Source organism: Phaenicophaeus curvirostris, chromosome 8 (assembly GCF_032191515.1).
Source record: "Phaenicophaeus curvirostris isolate KB17595 chromosome 8, BPBGC_Pcur_1.0, whole genome shotgun sequence".
NCBI lineage: Eukaryota > Metazoa > Chordata > Aves > Cuculiformes > Cuculidae > Phaenicophaeus > Phaenicophaeus curvirostris.
Genome location: NC_091399.1, coordinates 29,230,539 through 29,250,184, shown reverse-complemented (window position 1 = coordinate 29,250,184; position 19,646 = coordinate 29,230,539). Strand labels below are relative to the sequence as shown.

Sequence of the window (19,646 nt, the reverse complement as noted above, 5' to 3'; positions counted from 1 at the left end):
GCTGTGCTCCAAAGGGTGTCCAGGAAAGACGTGGGACAAAGGGGAGGTCCTGCCAAACCTTTATCCTACCTGCCTGCCATTTCTCTGAGCAATAGGCAGATGTTCCCAGTCTCTACAGACCAATAAAACCAGAGGGGTTTCCATTCATGAAAACTGCCTTTAGCCTGGTTCAGCTCGAGGACCAGGCAAATGCTCAGCCTGCAGTTAGTGACGGATGCAGTGTTTCCAAACCCATCCAAGGCACCACTCGGTGCTGGACTGATGGTGTCAGTGGGATGCTCTGACTGCAGGATGGCACATCCCCTTGGATAGCAGTGGGAAGGAGGTAGGATCAGCTTGGAGAGCCCCAGGGCTGCAGAGGCAGGCAGGTTCTGCCCATGCAGGGTGCAGAGACACTGATCGGGGGCCACCTCTGCCCTGGCCACCGTGCTCCTGAGCCACCCTGGGCCTGGGACTAAGCTGCTTCCCAGCAGCCTGCTCTCCCTTTGCAAAACCCAGAGCCCCTGATGAGTGTTACCGCAGCGGGAAGGAGAAGCCCAGGCAGCAGGCCAGCCCCGTCTAGTGCTGCCAGATGAAATGCAGCCTTATGTCCTCCCCTATTGCGATTTTTGGGCGCAGCTAATGCTCTGCTGTTTGGGGCAGAATAGGGGACCACAAAAGAGAGTGGTCATTGTGGGACTGCTCTGTGCTGTCCGGCTACCTCATCAGCATCACTGAAGTATCTGCAGGGAGACTAGCACCTCTTCAGCATTATGGGTTAGTTTGCTAGAGAAATGCTGTGCCAGCCACGTCCTGCTTCCTGCTACTGCCCACAGCAGGAGCCCGCGGCTCCACCAAGGAGACACTCATGCTTCCTAAGAGCAGGTCTCCAGCCCTTTGCCCAGGGCAAGAGAGGCCTGTCATCTCCTCATCAATCACAGAGACCAGAGGGGAGTGCAAGAAGCAGGGTTTGGCCTCAGCTGCAGTGACACAACGGCAAAGGGAAGGAGAGGACATGCTGACTGATCCCATCACCTGCCGGTCTCCCCAAAACACCTGTGGTGAATGCACCTGCTGCAGGGAGCCGGGATGTGCGGCCATGCTATGCAGATGAGGAAAATGTGCCTGAGCTCAGTGTGGAGGTGTGGGCAGGTTAGCTCGAGTGCTGCAGACCCAGGCAGCGTCCGCAGGCAACAGCATCCCCATCCTTGCTGCAGGGACACAGGGGACAGTGAAGTGGATACTCGCCTTGGGACGGAGCCACTGTCTCGGGATGTCTCTGGTGGCAGAGAGCCTGGTCCTCCATTAGCCTCTTCCAGTCTGACATTGCTCATAGCTCCTTATTTAGGGGTTTTAGTGTCCATTAACTTTGTCTCTCGTGGTGCAGCAGCTCTCCTTACCCTACCTCTCCCCCTTCTACTGTTTTATCTCATTTAATTCCTTAAAGCACTTTTAAGAGGCCATTCGTCTGGGAGGTGTCGCCTCAAACAAAGTTGCATTGTGTACATTTGGTCAAAGTGAGATAAGAGCTTCCAAGTGGCGGGGCAGTAAAGGTGGCTTCTTCAGGTACTGGCAGCGCTCACAGAGCACACAGTGTTCGGGATGTGTTAACTCACTGCCCGGGATTTGCATAGGTACAATACCCTTCTTCACTTTCTGGCAGGTTCTTGGCATGGAAACCGTTGTATTAAACCTTAGACCAGTATGTTGGCCTGGCAATCGGTATCGCACTATTTACTTTGTCCTTCCTCTTTTGCTTTTTGGAGACAATACGCATTTTAAACATTGTCAGCAGAAAGCAGGGCGAGAGCTCACCCTTTGGGTGTCCCACTCCTCCTGGAAGCTGCAGGCACCCAGCGCTGGGGCAGCTGCCAGCGCTCTGCAAAGAGCTCACATTCGTGGCACTGAGAAACAAAAGGGTTTGCACTTTGGTCTCTGCCAACCTATGTGTTGTGAGAAAGACCTGGCCACCTTTTTACCCAAAAGCTTTGTCCTCAGCAATATCTGAAGATGTTGCAAGTTTTGTTTGATCATCAAGGAACAGAAGAACAGATGTCCAGAAGGACATCTGGAAATCCTGAATGTGAACATCATGCCGGCACAGCTCAGCCCTAAGGCACATGCTTAGCAAGACCAACGCTCCTGGGAGGCTGGGGACCAGCCACACATATGCTGCACAGTCCCTCTGTGCATGGGCAGTAAAGCTGATGCCTTCCAAATGCTCTGGATTTGTTGCATGTTTAGAGGACATCTGTGCAGCACAGGCACTGATGGGCTCATGCTTCCAGCAAACGGCTGAAGGATTTACCTGGTGTGCTTGGAAGCTGAAGTCCACACTGTGGTGGCCGATCTGCCAGCGTGTGCCCACCGACAGCTATGCCATTGCAGCCAGGACTTAGTGAATCTGGGAAATTCTGAGGTTTGATGGTGATGAAGTCCCTCCTGCTGGTGCAAGGTGGTGTGGTAGTTTGCTAGGACAAAGGAGGTATTTTCCTGCATGTTTCTAGAAGGTGCCTAGGACTCCACAAGGCAATTGTGGCAGCAAGACACGGAGTGAGTTCTCAGTGCCCTAACATCCTACTTGTCCTCCAAGAAATTAATATTATTCTTTTGGGAACCCAGTCTTATTCAACCAAATTCACCCTTTGGGTTTGGAAATCTTCAGCAGGGAAAGAACTTTAATGCAAGGGACGGTCAAAAAGGGGTCTTAAGGAAGCTGATGAGCAAGTTGCCTTTGCTCAAGCCTTCCCTGCCCACGGCCTTGGCTGGTCAAGGAAGGAATTGCATCCATGTGCTGCTTTTTAAATTATTACCCTCCACAGCACTGTTTGGTTTATTTCCCTGCTTAGTGTTCAGAGGCTGTTCTTCTTGCGCTTATTTGCTGTTAAGCAAAGAAAGCCAGGGAAAATGATCTCCAAAGCAAATAGAGCCATGTTTCCATTTGGGAAAACTTAGAGGGAAAGCGCGTGTAGCTAAGCAACAATGCATGATGGTAAATGGGTCATTTTCCAAGGCATGAATTGCATGTGGATAACTGCAAGGAAAACAACCCCAGCCAACACACTGCCGCCACTTGAATTCTTGGCCTGAGCAATTAATAAGAAATGAGATGACTTTTCAATAGCCCCAGGAGCTTCCTGGGTTGTTACAGGATTTTTTCTCCCACTTTCAATCTCCACCCAAACACTGGATTGGAGTCTTCATTACAGCCTCTGGGCAGAGCTCTGAGTATGAATGCGTTGCAGCAAGGTTCCCTGGGCCCGAAGAGCAGTGGGTCAGCTCTGCCACATCTCAGGGAAGGGGATGGGGACAGGGGAGTCCCATGGCAGGACTGAGGACCCAGCCACGAGAAACTTCCTCCTGTTTAGGCGCCAGAGCAAAGCCGGTGTTTGTTTGGGCATTAGCACCAAGGCTTGATCTCAAACCATTCCCAGCAGCACGCAGGGACAGCTTTGCTCAGTAGCCTCCCTGGGACACTAGATTATTTTCACATCAAGAAAAGGGGATGTTTTCTTACAGTGGGCTAACATGTTATGGACATACAAGGGTACTAGTACTAGAATAACTCTATCGATGGGATTGTAAAACCATTCCGGAAGCCAGGAATGGGAGAGTTTGCTGGAAGATAAATAGGTGAGGTCAGGTTTGGCCGGGGACATAGCATCTGCATCACGTAGCTGCTGTGTCATGGTGACAATGCCTGGCTCAGCTGAGGGTGCAGGATTAGGGAACCCTTCAGCTTTGCATCGCAGTGCATAAAAACTATTGTGTTGGGTTTGGGGTTTTTTTTTTCATAATAAAAGCAAACCTACAGAGTTCAAGTTTTGCATTTGCAGAAGTGACCGCTCAGCTGGGCTTTTCCAGAATTCCTCCTGCCGGGAATGGTGCCACCTTCAATCCAGTGCTGGCAACTCAGCCTGAAGGTCATCAGATGGGATGGCAGCAAAGCAGGGATGAGACCTCACTTTTCCTAGAACTGCCACTGATTTCCTCTTCCTGCCGCCTGCATCACTGGCTGTGACCAAAACATATCCTGCCATGCTTATTAAGAAGAAAGAGTTAGAGCAGGAAGGCATTGGGATTATTTCTTTCCTCCGTGAATAAGGTTCTACAGTTCCTCTTAAAATCAGACCCAAAGAATTTACAGAGTGGTTATTGTACATTCCTTGGGAAAAAAAAAAAATCTGAGCAAGTAGTTCCAGTGCATTAAAGCAATGAATACAGGAAGTGAAAAATATTTTAAATTCCTATACAGGGTTACATTTCAAAAATGTCCTAGTTTAGGACATTAGAACTGAGGGGGGAGCTTTTTTTTTCTCTCTTTTTTCCCCTCTGATTTCTCTGAACTTGTTACAAGTCTCCTGCCCTCGCCATTTCCAAGCGACTAAATAGAGAGAGGCCTGGAACGATGACAGAGATGCGAAGTGCACAAAGGGACTGGAGTGTGGTCCGATAATTCTGTAATTGGAGCTGCTTGAGGCAAAATTTTTTTCAAGCCAGTATAAATGGGGATCGCTGAAACCCTTAACAATCGGTCTGTCAGGCTGCTTCTTTAATGGATTGCTCTGTTTAACTCTCTCTGTTTGTCACTGGCAAGATGACAAGAGAAATTAGTGTACTGGAAAATATAAGGTAACTGGCAGCTCCCCAGGCCGGTTCCACGGCCCCGCAGACCCTGGGGTGCCACAACACTGGAGCCGGGCTCACTGGCTGTTCTGCTGCCTCTGTTGAGGAAGAGGAGGGGACCTTGCAACCTCCTGCCTTTCCTAGGGGTAGGAAGAATTCCAGAAATAGGCTGCAGCTCTGGGACTGACATAGTGAAGTGTGTGTAGACGAGGGATGCCCTTCGCAGCCGTAGGGTCCCTGAAGCACGGTGCACAGCTGGCTCCAGGCTGGGATCAGGGTGGGGAGAGGACCTAAGCGTCCTCCCAGGGCCAAGCCGCAAACCTTTCATCAGCTGCAAACCAGCTTTGCCTTCTGCTTTTACACCATGGATATTCCTTCCTTTTTTTTAAGTGCTATGGGTTAATGTCTGTCTTCTGGGGGTAGGATGGGAACACTTGCCCGTTAGAGAAGATGCTTCCAGTGTGAATGTGAGTTGTGTGTGAGCACATGTGAGTGCGTGCAAGCGTGCATTGCTTTGGAGATGCTCCGACACCTCCATTGTTCACAGCCAGCCTCTGAAATTTGGCAGGGATGATACCCCGAGGCTAGAGATGTACCTTTCGCTTTTCCCATGAAATTCCATTCTGGTTTGGCTGAGTTATAAAAAAAAAAAGTTTGAAAATCACCATTTCCCTTCTGCTGCCTGCATTCCTCAGGAAAACTTTGGCAGCCTGTCAAAACAATAACTGAACGTGAACTTTCTAAAGAGCTGGCCCGGTGCTGTCTGCCAAAGCAGCAATTCAGCACAGCTCAGTGCAGCGTGTCCTTTCCCTCACCCCTCCGTGCCCACCCCCTCGCACACCCATCCCTGGGCACCCTTCGTCGCAGACGTGTCCACCCTGGACACCAGTGGGCAGAGCACAAGGCTGGCATACGCTTCAAAAGCCACACGCATCTCCTCTCCCTTCACAGGACAGCAGCTTTCTGCTTCCAGAACTAACCGTCACTCCTGCAGTTTTGGGGCAGAAATGTCTGGAACAGTAAGGAAAGGCCAGTCCAAACCTTGCTAAGGAATACCTTGAATCCAGCTGCAATAACCTACGTCGTAGACATTTATTTAACAGATCTTATTCCTTTTTTAAAATGTTATTTCCTATGTTAAAAGAATGTTGTTTACAATGCAAAGCCAAGTGCTTTTAAGTTAGGAAATGCCTAATGTATGATTCCTCACAAGCTCAACTCGGTGTGCATGCTTTGAGCTACGACCTTTACATACGTGAGCCCCTTTCAACCTCGTTCCTTATTGTGTGCACACTGGAGGGAAGAGGGCACAGGCAGCTCTGGCGGCTGTAAATAAGACACTTCCTAACACTGAAGTGTTTAGTTCGAACATTTTTGCAGACCACATATTATTCTTTAATACGGGTTTTTAAGGCAATGTATAATTTTCAAACCAAAGCACCCAACTTCGGCACACTTGCCAGAGTTTCTCCTCACCACAGAAATGTGGCTGCATCTAGGGTAGAGCGAGGCAACTGTTTTACAGAGTATTAGGACATAAAATTACACTAAAGCATAGAGGAGAAAGCGTATCCCTTGTTAAAAACATGCATTACATTTCACATGAAGGTGCAGGAGGATGCAGGGAGGGAAACTACTGCTAGTTCACCTCCGCAGGGGTTAATACTCTTAATCTGTAGTCCTGGGGGTATTTTCTGGGCTTAGCTTGTAAAATTCAAGGGAAAGATGGTTCTTGCACTGTCCTCATGCTGCCAGCACCACATTGGTTCAGGAAGACAGGATGAACCTTTCCCACCACCTCTTCTGCCAGCAAGCCCCAGGTTTCACTTGCAGAGCACTGAGTTGCACTGAGATCCCAGGGGCAGCGTCTGAGCCAAAGCAGAGTAACTCTCCTGCTTCTCTCGTCTCCTCATCACCAGGAGGTGAGAAACAGGCAGGAATAATCTGTTAACTAAGCCAAACTGCCGTGACCGGTTGTTCTCGTGCTGTTACTTGCAAATTGTGGCTGCCCCTGTGGGAAGCTGGCCACCAATTACGGCAGATAATCCACAAATCCCAGTGTCTGTGCACTGCAAGGCTAGTAATTTTGTGTAGCATTTACTGCTGGCCAGGGAGTCATCCTTTTTGACTCAAACGCAGCCCTGCCTTCTACAAACTTCCCTTCAGCTGGCACTGAGCTTGTGCTAACAGTGAAGCTAATATTTGGGTCTTGGGAGTGGCCAGGAGTCCCCAGTCTGCCCCCAAAATCTCATCATTTTTGTGCCTTTGGCTGGCAGTGCTGTGGATTCAGCCCCCCTCCCTCCTCCACCTCTCCAACTATAAAAGCCTGTTGTGGCCTACATTCAGCTGTTGGATATCACATTATCATGGCTCGGCAAAGAGGAAACCAAGCAGTTTGGCACAAATGGCTTTTCTGTGTTCAGCCTGTTTCAGCCTGGGTCCATTCGACTCTTCTTGAAGCACATGGAAGTGCTCAAAACTTCAATATTTAATCTTGCCTTGAAATGCAAATTGTCAGATCCAAGGAAATGAAAGTGAGTGAATGCATGGCCGTCAATGCGGGGACATCGGGGAGGCAGCAGAAGTTTTGCTCATTTCTTGCCTTTCAGCATTGGCATGGGGCACCAGGACCATTCTAGAGCACCGTGTCCCCTAGTCAAACATTGTCATTATCACCAGTACTTTATTTCAGTGTTCAAACATAGGTTTCCCTGACCTGGGATGATCTGGTGCTCAGTCGGACCTTGAGCATCCCTTGAGCACTCAGTGTGCTCCCAGCTCTGTTTCTGTTCTCTGAGAGCACTGCCGTGACACTGGATGCTCACAGTTTGTGCCCATGGAGGGCAGATATAAAGTGAGAGGAGATTTTGTGGTGTGTAAGGTGGCACATGTGCCTCCTTTTCCCTCCCCAGCACACACACGCACACAGCCACTCGCCCCTATTGCAAGGCAGGCACTGCAGAAGGAAAGGGAGCATTCCATGCATGAATGTTGGGAGCCAAGTAATCCTGGATATATTATAAGCATAGTTTTGAAAAATAAAAACACATTAATATTCTGTTCTCTGAAGGCATTATCCTACTGTTTACCATTACACACAATCCTTTGCCTTAAATTGCATCTTTGATTAAAGCAGCAATGAGAGAAACCACTGCTAATAACAAAATGTATTCTGCTTTAAATCACTAAAGTGAAAACATCAATAAGCTGTAACCATCAGTGCCGCCATGAAAATGAAGGCAACCACCATGGGAAACAGCAAGGATGAAATCCACTTTGCCAGCATAAAAGCCAAGTAATTAGGTCTTATGTGGGTGGAACTTATAATGAGGTGCAGGAAGGGGGAAAATGAATTTCAACCCGAGCCTCCCTCCCTCTTTCCTCCCCCTGTCAGAGCTGCTAATCAAAGTTTGAGGGCTGCAGTAGGGACAGAAGCCCCATTTCTCAGCAATGTGGGGTCTGCAAAGCAGCATCCCCATCTCCAACTGCATCCACCACCACCCTGCGGGACTGCTCTGCAGTCCTGCCCCACGCACCGTCGGTGGGCAGCGGGTGGTTTGTACCCCTGACACAAACTTAAATTTCACTGGGGGAGAAGAATGTGCTTCCAAGGAGGGCATTTCACTTTGTGCAAGCATGAGCCGATATATTGTATCAGCCCAAGAAATTTAATTTAAAAATTAAAATAAGGAATCATATCTGGTTATCAAGGATTAATCAGAGTTTGTGGATGGGGATATAAAATTAATTTATCTACAGTGAGTTATTTGAATCAAAGCTCTGTGCTCTGCAGCTGCCCGTCCCTCAAGGAGCTCTGTTACTGGAGCAGCGCTGCTCTCGATTGCTGCCGTGGAAGTTGTGATACATCAGCAAACTTCAGCTCGTCTGCGCCCAGCTCTTCCTACATACTCTTACACTGGATATAGCCTTTCAGTTATTCCATGTTGCAGTCCCCCTCTGGTTCACCTAAGCCAGGAGTTACATTTTCAGGAAGCGTCTACCTAGTGCTAAAGCAGAAGAAATTACTCATAACTTGCTCTTCCATGGTTTAAAGTGCGAATAAAGCAGACAACTTCTGTGTGCTGGGTTTTCTAGCGTTCCCTGATGTCTGCACACCAGATCAAGGTGCTCTGCCTGTCCTTGTGCACTGGTTGGAAGTCTACAGAAAGGGCTTTTCCTTAATTTCTCAACAGCTGTCATTTTGCCGTTCTTTAAGGATGCTTCGCTGCGTTAGGACCGAAGCTGAGTGCCGAGCTGGCTGCATTTCTGCCTCCCACTGGTGTCTGGCCATCACGATGTGGCTGGCAGGCAGACTGAGGTTCAGTTTCGGATGTGTTTGCAGCTCAGATTTATCCCAAAGCTTCTGAGATGCAGCCATCCGACTTGGTGCCTTTTCCTCTGCTTTTTTTTTTTTTTTTTCCACTGGTTATGTCACTAGAAGGAACGTTGCGTCTCTCTGGAGGTCACGCTGTAGCGGAGGGCTGTGATGCCCTCTGAAATGCTCAGGTTATTATACGGAACGTGCCACAGGCAGCTGCCAGGGACCACAAATTGTGCCAGGGGATTCAAATTAGACATTAGGGAAAATGTCTTCTCCAAAAGGGTCATCAGGCGCTGGGAGGTGGTGGATTCCCCATCCCTGGAGGTGTTTAAAAGATGGGCAGATGAGGTGGTCAGGGACGTGGTTTAGCAGTGAACAGGTACGGTTGGACTCGATGATCTCAAAGGTCTTTTCCAAACAAGGGATTCTGTGATCCTGAACTTCTGGGACTCTATGATTTTGGGATTCTGGGCTTCTATGATTCTGAGCCTCTATGATTCTGGGATTATGAGATTCTGGGATTCTATGATTCTGGGATTCTATGATCCTGGACTTCTGGGACTCTGATTCTGAGATTCTACGATTCTGGGCTTCTGAAACTCTATGATTTTGGGATTCTGGGCTTCTATGATTCTGGGATTATAAGATCCCGGGACTCTATGATTCTGGGATTAAGAAATTCTATGATTCTGGGTTTCCGGGGTTCTATGATTCCGGGATTCTATGATCCTGGGATTTATGATTCGATGATTCTGTGATTCCATGACCTGCACAAGGCAGCCAGGGGACCACCCAGGTCTCAGGCAGCAGCACAGCAGGCAACTGGGGGGTAAAGCAGCGCCTGGGGACGGTGACACGGGCAGGAGGAGCCCCCGCCCCGGCCGGGCCGGGCAGCAGGACCCGGGGGCGCCCGCGCCTTCTGCCCCCCCATCTCCCTCCGCCTTTCTTTGTCCCGCTTAGTAACTGGGGCTGGCAGCCAATGGCCAGCGAGCCGGCCGGCTCCGGCGGCAGCTGATTGGCTGCGAGGCTCGGAGGCCTCCGCCAATCGGGGCTCTCGCTGCTCCCTCAGACAAAGGCAGCAGCTCTGGCAACGGGGCCCAGGTTCCCCCCGCCCCCCCGCGCGTGCTCCGCGGCTGCAGCCCCTTGGCGACAGGCCAGCCGAGGGACTTACCACCTCCGCGCGCGGGGGGGGCGGGGGAGTGGGGTGGGAAAACACAGCGAGAGACTCTGCTGAGGTGGCGAAAGGGAAAAGGGGAAAAGTTAGCAAAGCGATGACTTTTTTATTATTTTTTTAAAGATTTTCTTTTCCGGCTCGCCGGAGCGAAGAGGGACGATTCCCCGCTCAGCTTTTTTTTTTTCTTTCCACCCCCTCCTGCGAATCCGTGGAAGCGCCCGCTCGCGCGCCCTCGAAGGGGTTAAAAAGCCGCGAAGCCCCGCCTCCCCGGGGCGCCGCGTGGGCGTGTCCTCGCGGCGGGCGGGCGGCGGTTGGGCCCCTCTCGAGCCGCTTTAAAATGAAAGCGAGCGGCGCCGCGCAGAGCCCGGGGCCGCGACCGGAGCCGCCAGCACGCCCGCACCCAGCGGGGATCGGCACCCACGGCACCTCCAGCACCTGCCCGCGCAGCCCTGAGCCCGGCCGGGACCGCGCCGCCCGCCCCGCTCGGGCTCCGCGCTCTCCGTTATTGTCGCCCCCCTCCTTTCTCCTCCTCCTTCTCCTCCGCCGGCGGAGAGACTCCATCCCCACACCGACATCTACCCCCTTTTCTTTCCTGCCCTCCCCCTTTTTTGTGAGCGGCGGCGGGGTTTTGTTCGCCTCGCAGCCCCGGTGTTTGAAAAAAAACCCGAAAATGGCGATTTTTTAGAGAGAATTCAGGAAAGTGGCTTTTCGGTGGAAAGGTGTCTTTTTAAACAAACAAAAAAAAAGCAGCACTCTATGCGTCCTACCCCTCCCGACCGCGGTTCCTGCAGGGCAGCCGCTGAGGTGGCTTTAGTGTTTTGATTTTTTTTTTAAATTAAGTTTAATTTCGCGATTTTTAATTTTTTTTTTTTTTTTTTTTGCTAGAACAGTTATTTTAGAGCGGGGTGGATTCTTCGCGGCATTTTCCCTCCTCCTTCCCCCCACCCCCTTTTTTTTTTTTTTTCCTCCTTCCATTAAAAGCCGAGAGAGCCATTCTCTTATTTATAAACCTGCTGGTTCTTGACTGTCGCGATGTACAACACGGTGTGGGATATGGACCGCGATGACACGGACTGGAGGGAAGTGATGATGCCCTATTCCACTGAACTGATATTTTACATTGAAATGGACCCTCCAGGTAGGGAGCCGAAGCCTGCGTGCCTGCCTGTGCACCCCTCATTCCTGCCTCCTCTCCCCTGCCCCATCCTCCCTTCTCCTACTGCTTGCAGACTTCTCCCCCTTTGGAAAAGGACGGGGGGGAATCTACAGAGGTGAAAACGGTGGCGGGGGAGGAATAAATATCCGTAGTTAAACTTTGATGCCTGCGTAAACTTTTCAGGGATTTGAACCCGCTGTCTCCTGGGCTGAAGTGGTTTAATACTTATTTTTTTTTGTGGGGGTGGGAAGGTAACTGCGATTTATGGTGCCTTTTGGGAGGTGGAGGGAGGCAGGAGTAGGAGAGCTGCTCGCAGCACCTCTCCTGAGTCTCCTTTTTTTTTTTTTTTCTTCTGAACATTATTGAAAACCGTATATTTCGGCTGTATTCACTTCTAGAGGAGTGCTTTTATTACCCTCTTCACCTGTGTGCCTTTATGTGCCTGTAACACTTTGATGGTAGTGATTTACCTACCTCCATTCAGTTCCAGTTTAATCGCTTTTACAGTCTCCGAGACCTCTCTTTCTTGCCCAGCTCTCTTCCAGCATTGACAGATTGGGTGTGTGTTGTCTCTGGGTTTTGGTGCTGGGGGAATAATACTTGGGAATAGGCTGGAATACATCCCTGGAGGCACTGTTACTTTGATAATGCTTAATAACCTTGTTCAGAAGGGTTTGATGCAACTTTTTCTCCCCCCTCTCGGATAGATTGCCAGTGCTGAAAATGAAGGAATGCGTTGTCCCCTCATTGCCTGAAGTTTTTAGATGGGACAGAAAGTTTCTTTTGTGTCTGAAGAGTGAGGGAAGGCTTACAAGGAGAAGTCTTTCTTTGGTAATGAATTAAAGTAAGCATAAATGGGTACTGGTGAAACTGTATCTATACCTGTCAGAGTCTAACAGGCTGAGGGCAGTAAGATAATTGAAGGGCCTTTATGTTCTCAGGTCTCTGATCTGTATAGCCAGCAGGTACGGTAAAATATGCGTCAAAAATCTTAGCCTGCAGAGAAACTGATAGTGAATAAGTGCTTCTAAGTGGTATCTCCTGTATGGTATGTACTGTTAGACTTTCAAAATGCGCTTTTCAGTCTGTGCTTGAATCGTGGCTTGTATCTCCAAGTGTGGTTTAATCTCTTTGTTTCAGTGCAGTGAGCTCTTTTTTTCTCTCCTTAGGTATGTGTTACTTTAATTAAAAGAGAAGGAGGGAATCATCCTGAGATTTTTGGATCTCAAGGACCTGTACTCACTTTCCCTGGTAATTCTGATGCTTTAAAAATTGGACAGATCTCTTAAGACACTGAATACTGGCCACTACTTGTTAAATTCTTGCATAGATGACATTACCTATTTTTAGATGTTGCTCCTGAAAGCTAAAGTTCAGTCAAATCTGTTTGCTTGCCTCTGTGAATTTCAGAGTTTCTTCCTTGTAAATGCTTTTGATTTTAACTATTCATGAGATTCGTTTTTGTATTTTCTTGTATGGAGTGAACAATAACTCAAGTCCCATTGTAGGTGACTTAAAACAATTGATGTGGGGGGAAATAAAGAAAGCCCCTTAAATGGCTTAGTATTTAGAAGCTGCTAAAAGGGGCTGGTCTAACTGGACAGGTCAGAAAAGAACTTTTCAGTATTTCTGCTGGAATTTGGCTGTGCAGCTTTGGAAGTTCACATGAAGAAGTAGCACTTCTGTCATGAACAATGCCAGTCTTTCCATTATTGAAGCCTCCTTGTCAGGGATCAGGGCTCTGCATGATCCAAACACCAGTTAATAAAATGACTTAATGTTTCCTGCTGATCCCTGAGGTAACTTGTCTTCTTCATATTTTTAAGCTGGAAATGATGCATGGGATGGTCCCCATGTGCATGTCCTGGTTCCATACAACTGTAACTTTGAAGTTGCAGGCGGAAGGAGAGTATGGTGGAGGTTGTCTGCGTTTTCCTTGTCCCGAGGTGGGATGGGAAAGCATTTTCTGGTCTGGGATGATAGGTCATCCCTAAGGGGAGTGTGGAGGAATTTATTTGGAAGACTTAAACACTTGGCGTGCCTTGGGATAAAGTCACTGCGTTTGCACCCGGTAACAACCACAACTCCGTTTGGCCTGCTTCCAATAAAAATTTGTGAAGGTTTTCAGTGTACCATTCCCCTGCGCGGTGGCTGGAGTGCCTGAGCAGCTGAATGGTGGCAATATGTTTTCTCAGCAGCGCACAAACTAACAATATGCAGCGAGCATCCCTGCTGCCAAAGGAGGCAGCACGGTCTTTTGTTCACAGAACTTGCGTGAAGAGATCCCTGCTTGGTCTTTATGCTGCAGTATTGGGCAAGGACTAATACTGGCAGTCAAGTGTCTCCAGTCATGCGTGGCTGCTCGTGATCACATTTTAGTGCATCTAAACTTCAGACAGAAGACAAAAGCAAGGTGAACATAATGTGCGATGTCACCTGTAACCTCTATGTCAAGCGCGGGGATACAGTTCCTTGTAAAGGGCCAGTAGACCTCAAATTTATCTTGGCAGGCTGTCTTAATACCCACCTCAGCGTTGCCCAGTAATAACGCAGAAGTAAAATCCTGTGATGGCAGGCAGCCTGCAGCTCAGCCATAGCTTCTGTCAGGCCTCAGTGCACCTGCACCAGCTTATCAGTGTGCTTGTGTTTTCTGTCCAGGTTTGTAGATGTACATGGATGCTCAGAGTGGGCCTTGAAACCTCTCTGCTAGAAAGCTTGCTCAAAAGTTCAAAACCAAAAAAGTTGATGCCTCTGTCTCTCTCTCACATGAGTTTTTCCCAATTTCAGTAGAGGCAGGATCAGGCAACAAGGGATTGCTAGGTTTCTGCTTGCTTCAATCCATCTTAAACATAAGAATGGAACTGTTTTCCTAAATAGAGCAGTGGAACCAGAGATTCTGTTCTGTCAGCCTTGCAAAACATGCCTTAGAGCAGTACAACTAATACAGGAGCAGCAGTGGTGACAACCAGCAGGGTGACTCCTGTACCCTAATGCTTTTTGCATCTGCTTGCATGTATTTTGGCATAATAAAACGTATCGCTGGCATAAGGTAGGAACTATATGTGGCAAAGAACACTGGGTGCAACTAAATAACTTTCAATGCCTAAAGACAAACTGGAACCCTCAGCTGCTATAGCTAACAGAGTAGCTTCTAAACTTCCTAATCAGGAGTAATTTAGAGTACTGTAGCCATAGCAGCGTCATATGCTGTTCCGGCATTAGGAAACTGACTGTCAGGGGTTCACACACATTTGTTTGTTCTTGCTGTGGGTCTTGCTGTCTGAAAAGTCAAGGAAATAGCTTACCAGATTGAATTGAGTTCTTAAAGACATCTGTTCAGGTCTGCAAAAACTTGTTTTGGCGATAACTTAAGTTTTTGAGCAGAGGATGTTGAATTGACTGCAAAAGTTACAGGAGTACCTAAAGCATAACTACCTATGTATTGCCTCACTTCTAGTAAGTAGGACTAAGTAATATCTTTCCCTCTGTAGATCTGGGATATATTATCAGTTGGTGATAAAATGTGTAATCGCTGAATACATTTTTTCACAGTTGGATGAAAATCACTAAGTGTGTTCCACTGGGATTTCAGACACAGATGTCAGCAAAGATATTTGGCTCAGCTGCAAATTAGAGGTTAAGTTTCATTTGTGTGGGTTCTGAAGAAAACCACAAGTTTAAAAGTAGGGTTACTAATGCAGAATGGTCTCTGTCTAGTAATGAGCAGATAGAATAAGTGTTTGTCCTAAAGATATAAGAAAGCTACCTTTTTGAAGCCTTTTAGTCCAAAGCATGATTGACTCTCTCTGTAACTTGATCCAACTGTCCTTTTCCAGAATGTTACTCTTCCTTGCCTCGTATGTTGAGACAGGCTGTAACAGTGCTGTTGTTAATAAATGCCCTCTCTTAATAATTGAGAGACGAGGGCAGCAATAATCTATAGGCTGCTTAGTTTCATCTATTTTGCAAAAGCAGCACTGCCGTTGTATGAGTGAAACAAGTATTCAAGGGAAAAAGTGTATTTATTCATGTATAGTTTCTATTTTCTTCTCATATATAATTTGACAACCCTTGTTTTAGGGGAGGGATACTATAATTGTAATTTGGAAAACACAGGGTTCTGATCTCAAGGGCAGTGTTTGCTCAGATGTGCTGTATCATTATCAATGTTATAGTGGGAACTGAATGTGGCTTCTCAAATGGGGTTTGTGGTACACAGTAGCCAGATGTAGGTGAACCCTGCATATCTATGCCTGATTAGTTTTCCAGTGGGACAGCAGATGCAAATTTTAATGGCGTTGTCAGTATTGTCCTTCAGCTTATCTGAGCTGACTCCAGAAGCTTATCAAAGAAAAGTTCTGCTTTTAGACTCTTAAAAAAAAAAAATAGTTCTACTAGTGCATGCAATCGAGACAGCAGTGCTGTGGCAGCAACTGTCTTCATTGCAAACTTAAGTCTTGCTGAAAGTCAGGTTTCCAAAAAAAGCAGATGTTGGGGGCTGAGAGTTTTCTTAATGCAGAAGGGAAGGTTGTAGAGACTGGGTTGGTGCAGGGAATAAATAAGGTTCCGTTGCTTGTGTTCTGTATATCCTGGAAAATGGTTTGGAGTCTCAGCTCCGATGAGGACAATGATGTGAAATGCTTGTATTCTGTTCCTGTTACACCTAGATTTCTCTATTGGCCTTTTCATTTAATGACTGCTGTAACTGCTTTTTATCTGATTGCATTTTCAGGCTTGCTTTTGCATTCCTTGCATTTGGTTTTCATTTTGATGGCTCTAACTGTTAAAGAATATCACTCATCAGCTTTCAATTAAATACATGAAACCAAAAAAATAACATCATTAATGTAAAGTGAAATTATGCTTTGCTTGAGATGGGAGAGCCTGCTTTAAAAGACTGGCATTTTTGTTTATCAGTACGCTTTCAGATGATGTAGAAATAGTACGGGGTGGGGGAAGCCTGCTTAAGGGAGTTGTTCAATTCTGTGTTCTGTAAAGCTGCAGGTTTATGCAAACTGAAACACAGGAGAGTCTTCTGAGAAGAAACCAAGTACTTTGCCATGTGTTTTGCAAGGCAAAACCTGCAGCAAATGTTACTTCTGCAATCATTGTTCCAAACAGTTTTGTGTATTGCATGATGCCTGTACATGACAGGAGTTAATCACTGTGGTGCTTCCTTCTACCTCACCTGTTTAAAAGGAGAAAGCTCTTCTTGCAGTTTCCTTGGGGGAATATAATTTTCTCAAGCAGCAGAGTTGACTTCTGTCTTTGCCATTGCCTGCATGATATCTTATTGCAGAATGAAGCTGTTTGGGCTTATCTTTGCCCTACAGCTTGGGAAAACAGAGGCATAGCTGGTCATACACATCTGCGCCCAGCACTAAAAGCAGTTGGGTGCCTTACATCATCTCATGTTGGTTGTTTAGTGAGTCACTTTTGGGCAGAGAACGCTGGAAACAGCAGCAGAAAGAATACTTTTATCAGCATTCCTTGTATGTTTTAAAGCTTAGGCATTATTATTGTCAAAAAGACTGTTAACTGTGTTGAAACAGGTTACTGTAAAACTCTGTCTCCATTAAAGCAATAGGTGTGTTCTAACTGGATTTTTGGGAACTCATTTTGTAAAGTAGGTTGCTGAGTAATGCTTAAAGAACAGACTCTGCTCATGTACTAAATGCCCCTATGGAAATTAGTCAGATTTTCTTTTTTTTCTTCTGCTTTTCATCTCATTTCTTCTGACAGGTTAAAATCTGCACAATAGCTAAGTAAGCAAGAATTCTCTTTTCCACATAATCTAAACTACGAAATATGAGCTGGTGCTGGGTCCCCAAACAACGTGAGTGGATGTTACCTCTTTAAAGAGATTTTCATTGTTCTTCACATTTGCTGTGATTTTGCAATGTTTCAGTGAATATTTTCCAGTACCTTAAATTCTTTCAGTTCTTCTGGAGTGGCTGCATACAGGGAATTTTATAAGAATTCATACAGTTCAAAAGCAGCAAGGTAGGAGTGGTGCCTGTTACAGCCCTTCCCAAAACAGACCCCAGCTGCCCTGCTAGACACCAACCAGCTGCCTGGTGAATCCTGATGCTGAAGCACAATGTGCTCTGAAGTTTTCTTGTGGCTGAACAGGATCCAGGTTCTTCTCTGGCTTTGAGTCCAGCAGCACACTTGAGATGGCTACCTTCCATTCAGCACCCTTTGAAAAAGGAGATTGAATACTTCAACTGCTTCAGCCTGTGACTGCTTCCAACCTTTGCCCAGGCTCTCTACCAGTTTTTGTGAACTGGAAAAATGTTATTTTAATGATAGTTCATAGGAACGTTGCTACTTCTAAAATCAGATATCCTTGAAGTTGAAGTGTGATTATTTAGAAAAACCTTGAAAAATGTCAAATCTCTAAGCAAAAAAAAATGTGGGGTTTGGACAAATAAAAAAAACATCAGTCAGTGTTCCCTTCTTGTTTGTTCTTTCACTACAGAATAACTTCAGTTTGGGGTTGGTATCACTCTGACAGTATTGTACTTCAGGTCAGTTTTGTCATTCTAAACATAAACCTCCCATTTCTTTCTATTTGCTATCACTTACTCTATTACTTTCCTCCTCTTTCCCACAAAAGAAAAAAATCCCTGGGAGCCATTTTTCCAGGGTTTTCACCTTCTGTAGCCTCATCCTAAATTTCAGCCTCTGTAGTCCCTAAAATCTGATGCTGCTCATGATTATCATTGCTTTTAGAGGAATTCTTACCTCCCTCTAAAAACCCAAACATAACCCCCTGAAACCAGAGCTGCTGCAGTGGAGCTAGAGAAGAAATTGCTGTAATGAGGGAACACAGCCCGTGGGTTTGGGTGTGTTTTGTTTGAGTGTGGGCAGCGGTGTTCCACTCTAACACCTGCCCCAGGAAAACGTTTTGGAAGTGATGTGGATGAGAAGTTCATTGACAGTACTGTGTGTGTAAGTTCTGTTGTCTGTTACAACGTGAATTTGTACACTGTAATTAGATTTCCCAAGCAGTCGGTACTCGGTGTCCTGCACAGTCACCTTAGGGACATCATAGGAATCTGGCCCTCTGAGGAGGAACTGCTCCCAAGTGTCATATTAGAAGTCTTTGGAGTATGTGGCATCTTTACTCTGTTTTGTCTCCTGTCTCCAAAAATAGTCTATTGAAGGATACAAAGGATACAAGGAAATTTGAATGGATGAGATGAATGTTGAAGAACCTTTCCCTTTCAAAGCATACGGTTCGGTCTCAGTTTCAGGAAAGTGAAAGAAGTCAAAGTGCTGCTGTGAAATGGATTTCATTAAAATATTTTGAAGATCACTATGTACTTGAGTGAGGAGGTTGAATCCATTTCTTTTGTTACACCTTGAGATCTCAACAAGAGCAGTTGCCCTGCAGTCTCAACTTGGTGAGACAACCCCATGCCTGCCATGAAACGCAGCTGCTGCTGAGGGCCCTATGTAGGACTCTATGGGCTGCAACTTCAGCCTCCATGGCGCGTCCTTCAAGATCAAGGTTCTTGGAAAAGATGATGCATGACACAACATACAGCACTTTTCCTCTGAATACTTCTCTAACTTCAAATTTCTTCTGGAGTGTTGATTTGAAGTGCACCTTTTGATCTTTATTTCGATGGCTCTCTGATAACAATTTAGGTGGTGTTGAAATTTTTTCTACTTTAATAACTAGAAGATAGTTTGGCATAGCACAGTGGCAGGTAGTGTGTAAGGAACAATTTTACATACTGTTCTGAAAGGTCTGAGCTAGTGGTAAGCCAAAATAAAATGCTGCTTAGAGAAGCAAGAGTCCCATGTGAAGCAAGAGTCCCATGTATTTACAGCTGTATTATTATTGTTTTTAAGTAGGCTTTTGTGCAGCAAACTTCTCAGCAGTGCCAATAATTTCTGTGAATTGATTATCCTGTGAGGTTTGTACCTGACATCTGGATGGATGGTTAGTCTTTGAAATATCTAGGGAAACAGCCTTGGGCTGGTTTTATTTAAGATGGCTTTTTCTTGCGGCTTTGGTAGGTCTCCTAGCCATAGCATGTCACTGCTCAGGCCTTACTTCATACTGCATCTTCTACAATAAAAAGCTAGTTCTTCATTCTTGATCACGGTAGCTCTGTGCTTATGCTAAATTTGTTCTTATCTAAACTCTATCTCAGTGAATTGACTAAAGGGTATTTTTTAATAGCTGTTTGAAGACTCAACCTATGGAGGAGTAGAAAACATGCTGTGGTATTTCTTTTGTGAAAGCAGATGAGGAACAGCTTTAGTTAATAAATGAAAAGGAGAATCTATTTGCTCCTTGCATTTTATATCTACTTTATGGTGTAGTCTTCTAGACTATACAATACATTGGATACTGTAAAGTACAGTTGTTCTTA

The 19,646-nt window shown here is 46.5% G+C and overlaps 1 protein-coding gene across 3 annotated transcripts in view; it reads left to right on the top strand.

Annotated features, from left to right (window-relative positions):
- Positions 1–19,646, top strand: part of PIK3R3 (phosphoinositide-3-kinase regulatory subunit 3) — a 77,806-nt gene that overhangs the window by 40,143 nt on the left and 18,017 nt on the right. The window contains exons 1-2 of one of the 3 annotated variants that reach the window (XM_069863022.1): positions 11,965–12,087; positions 12,426–12,507. The exons of 1 other annotated variant lie outside the window; for it this stretch is intronic. In XM_069863022.1, the coding sequence (XP_069719123.1) occupies positions 11,980–12,087; positions 12,426–12,507 (190 nt within the window). In that variant the 5' untranslated portion in view covers positions 11,965–11,979. Of the gene's footprint in view, positions 1–10,468; positions 11,239–11,964; positions 12,088–12,425; positions 12,508–19,646 lie in introns of those variants that run through there. One more of the 3 variants, XM_069863023.1, reaches the window with a different exon arrangement.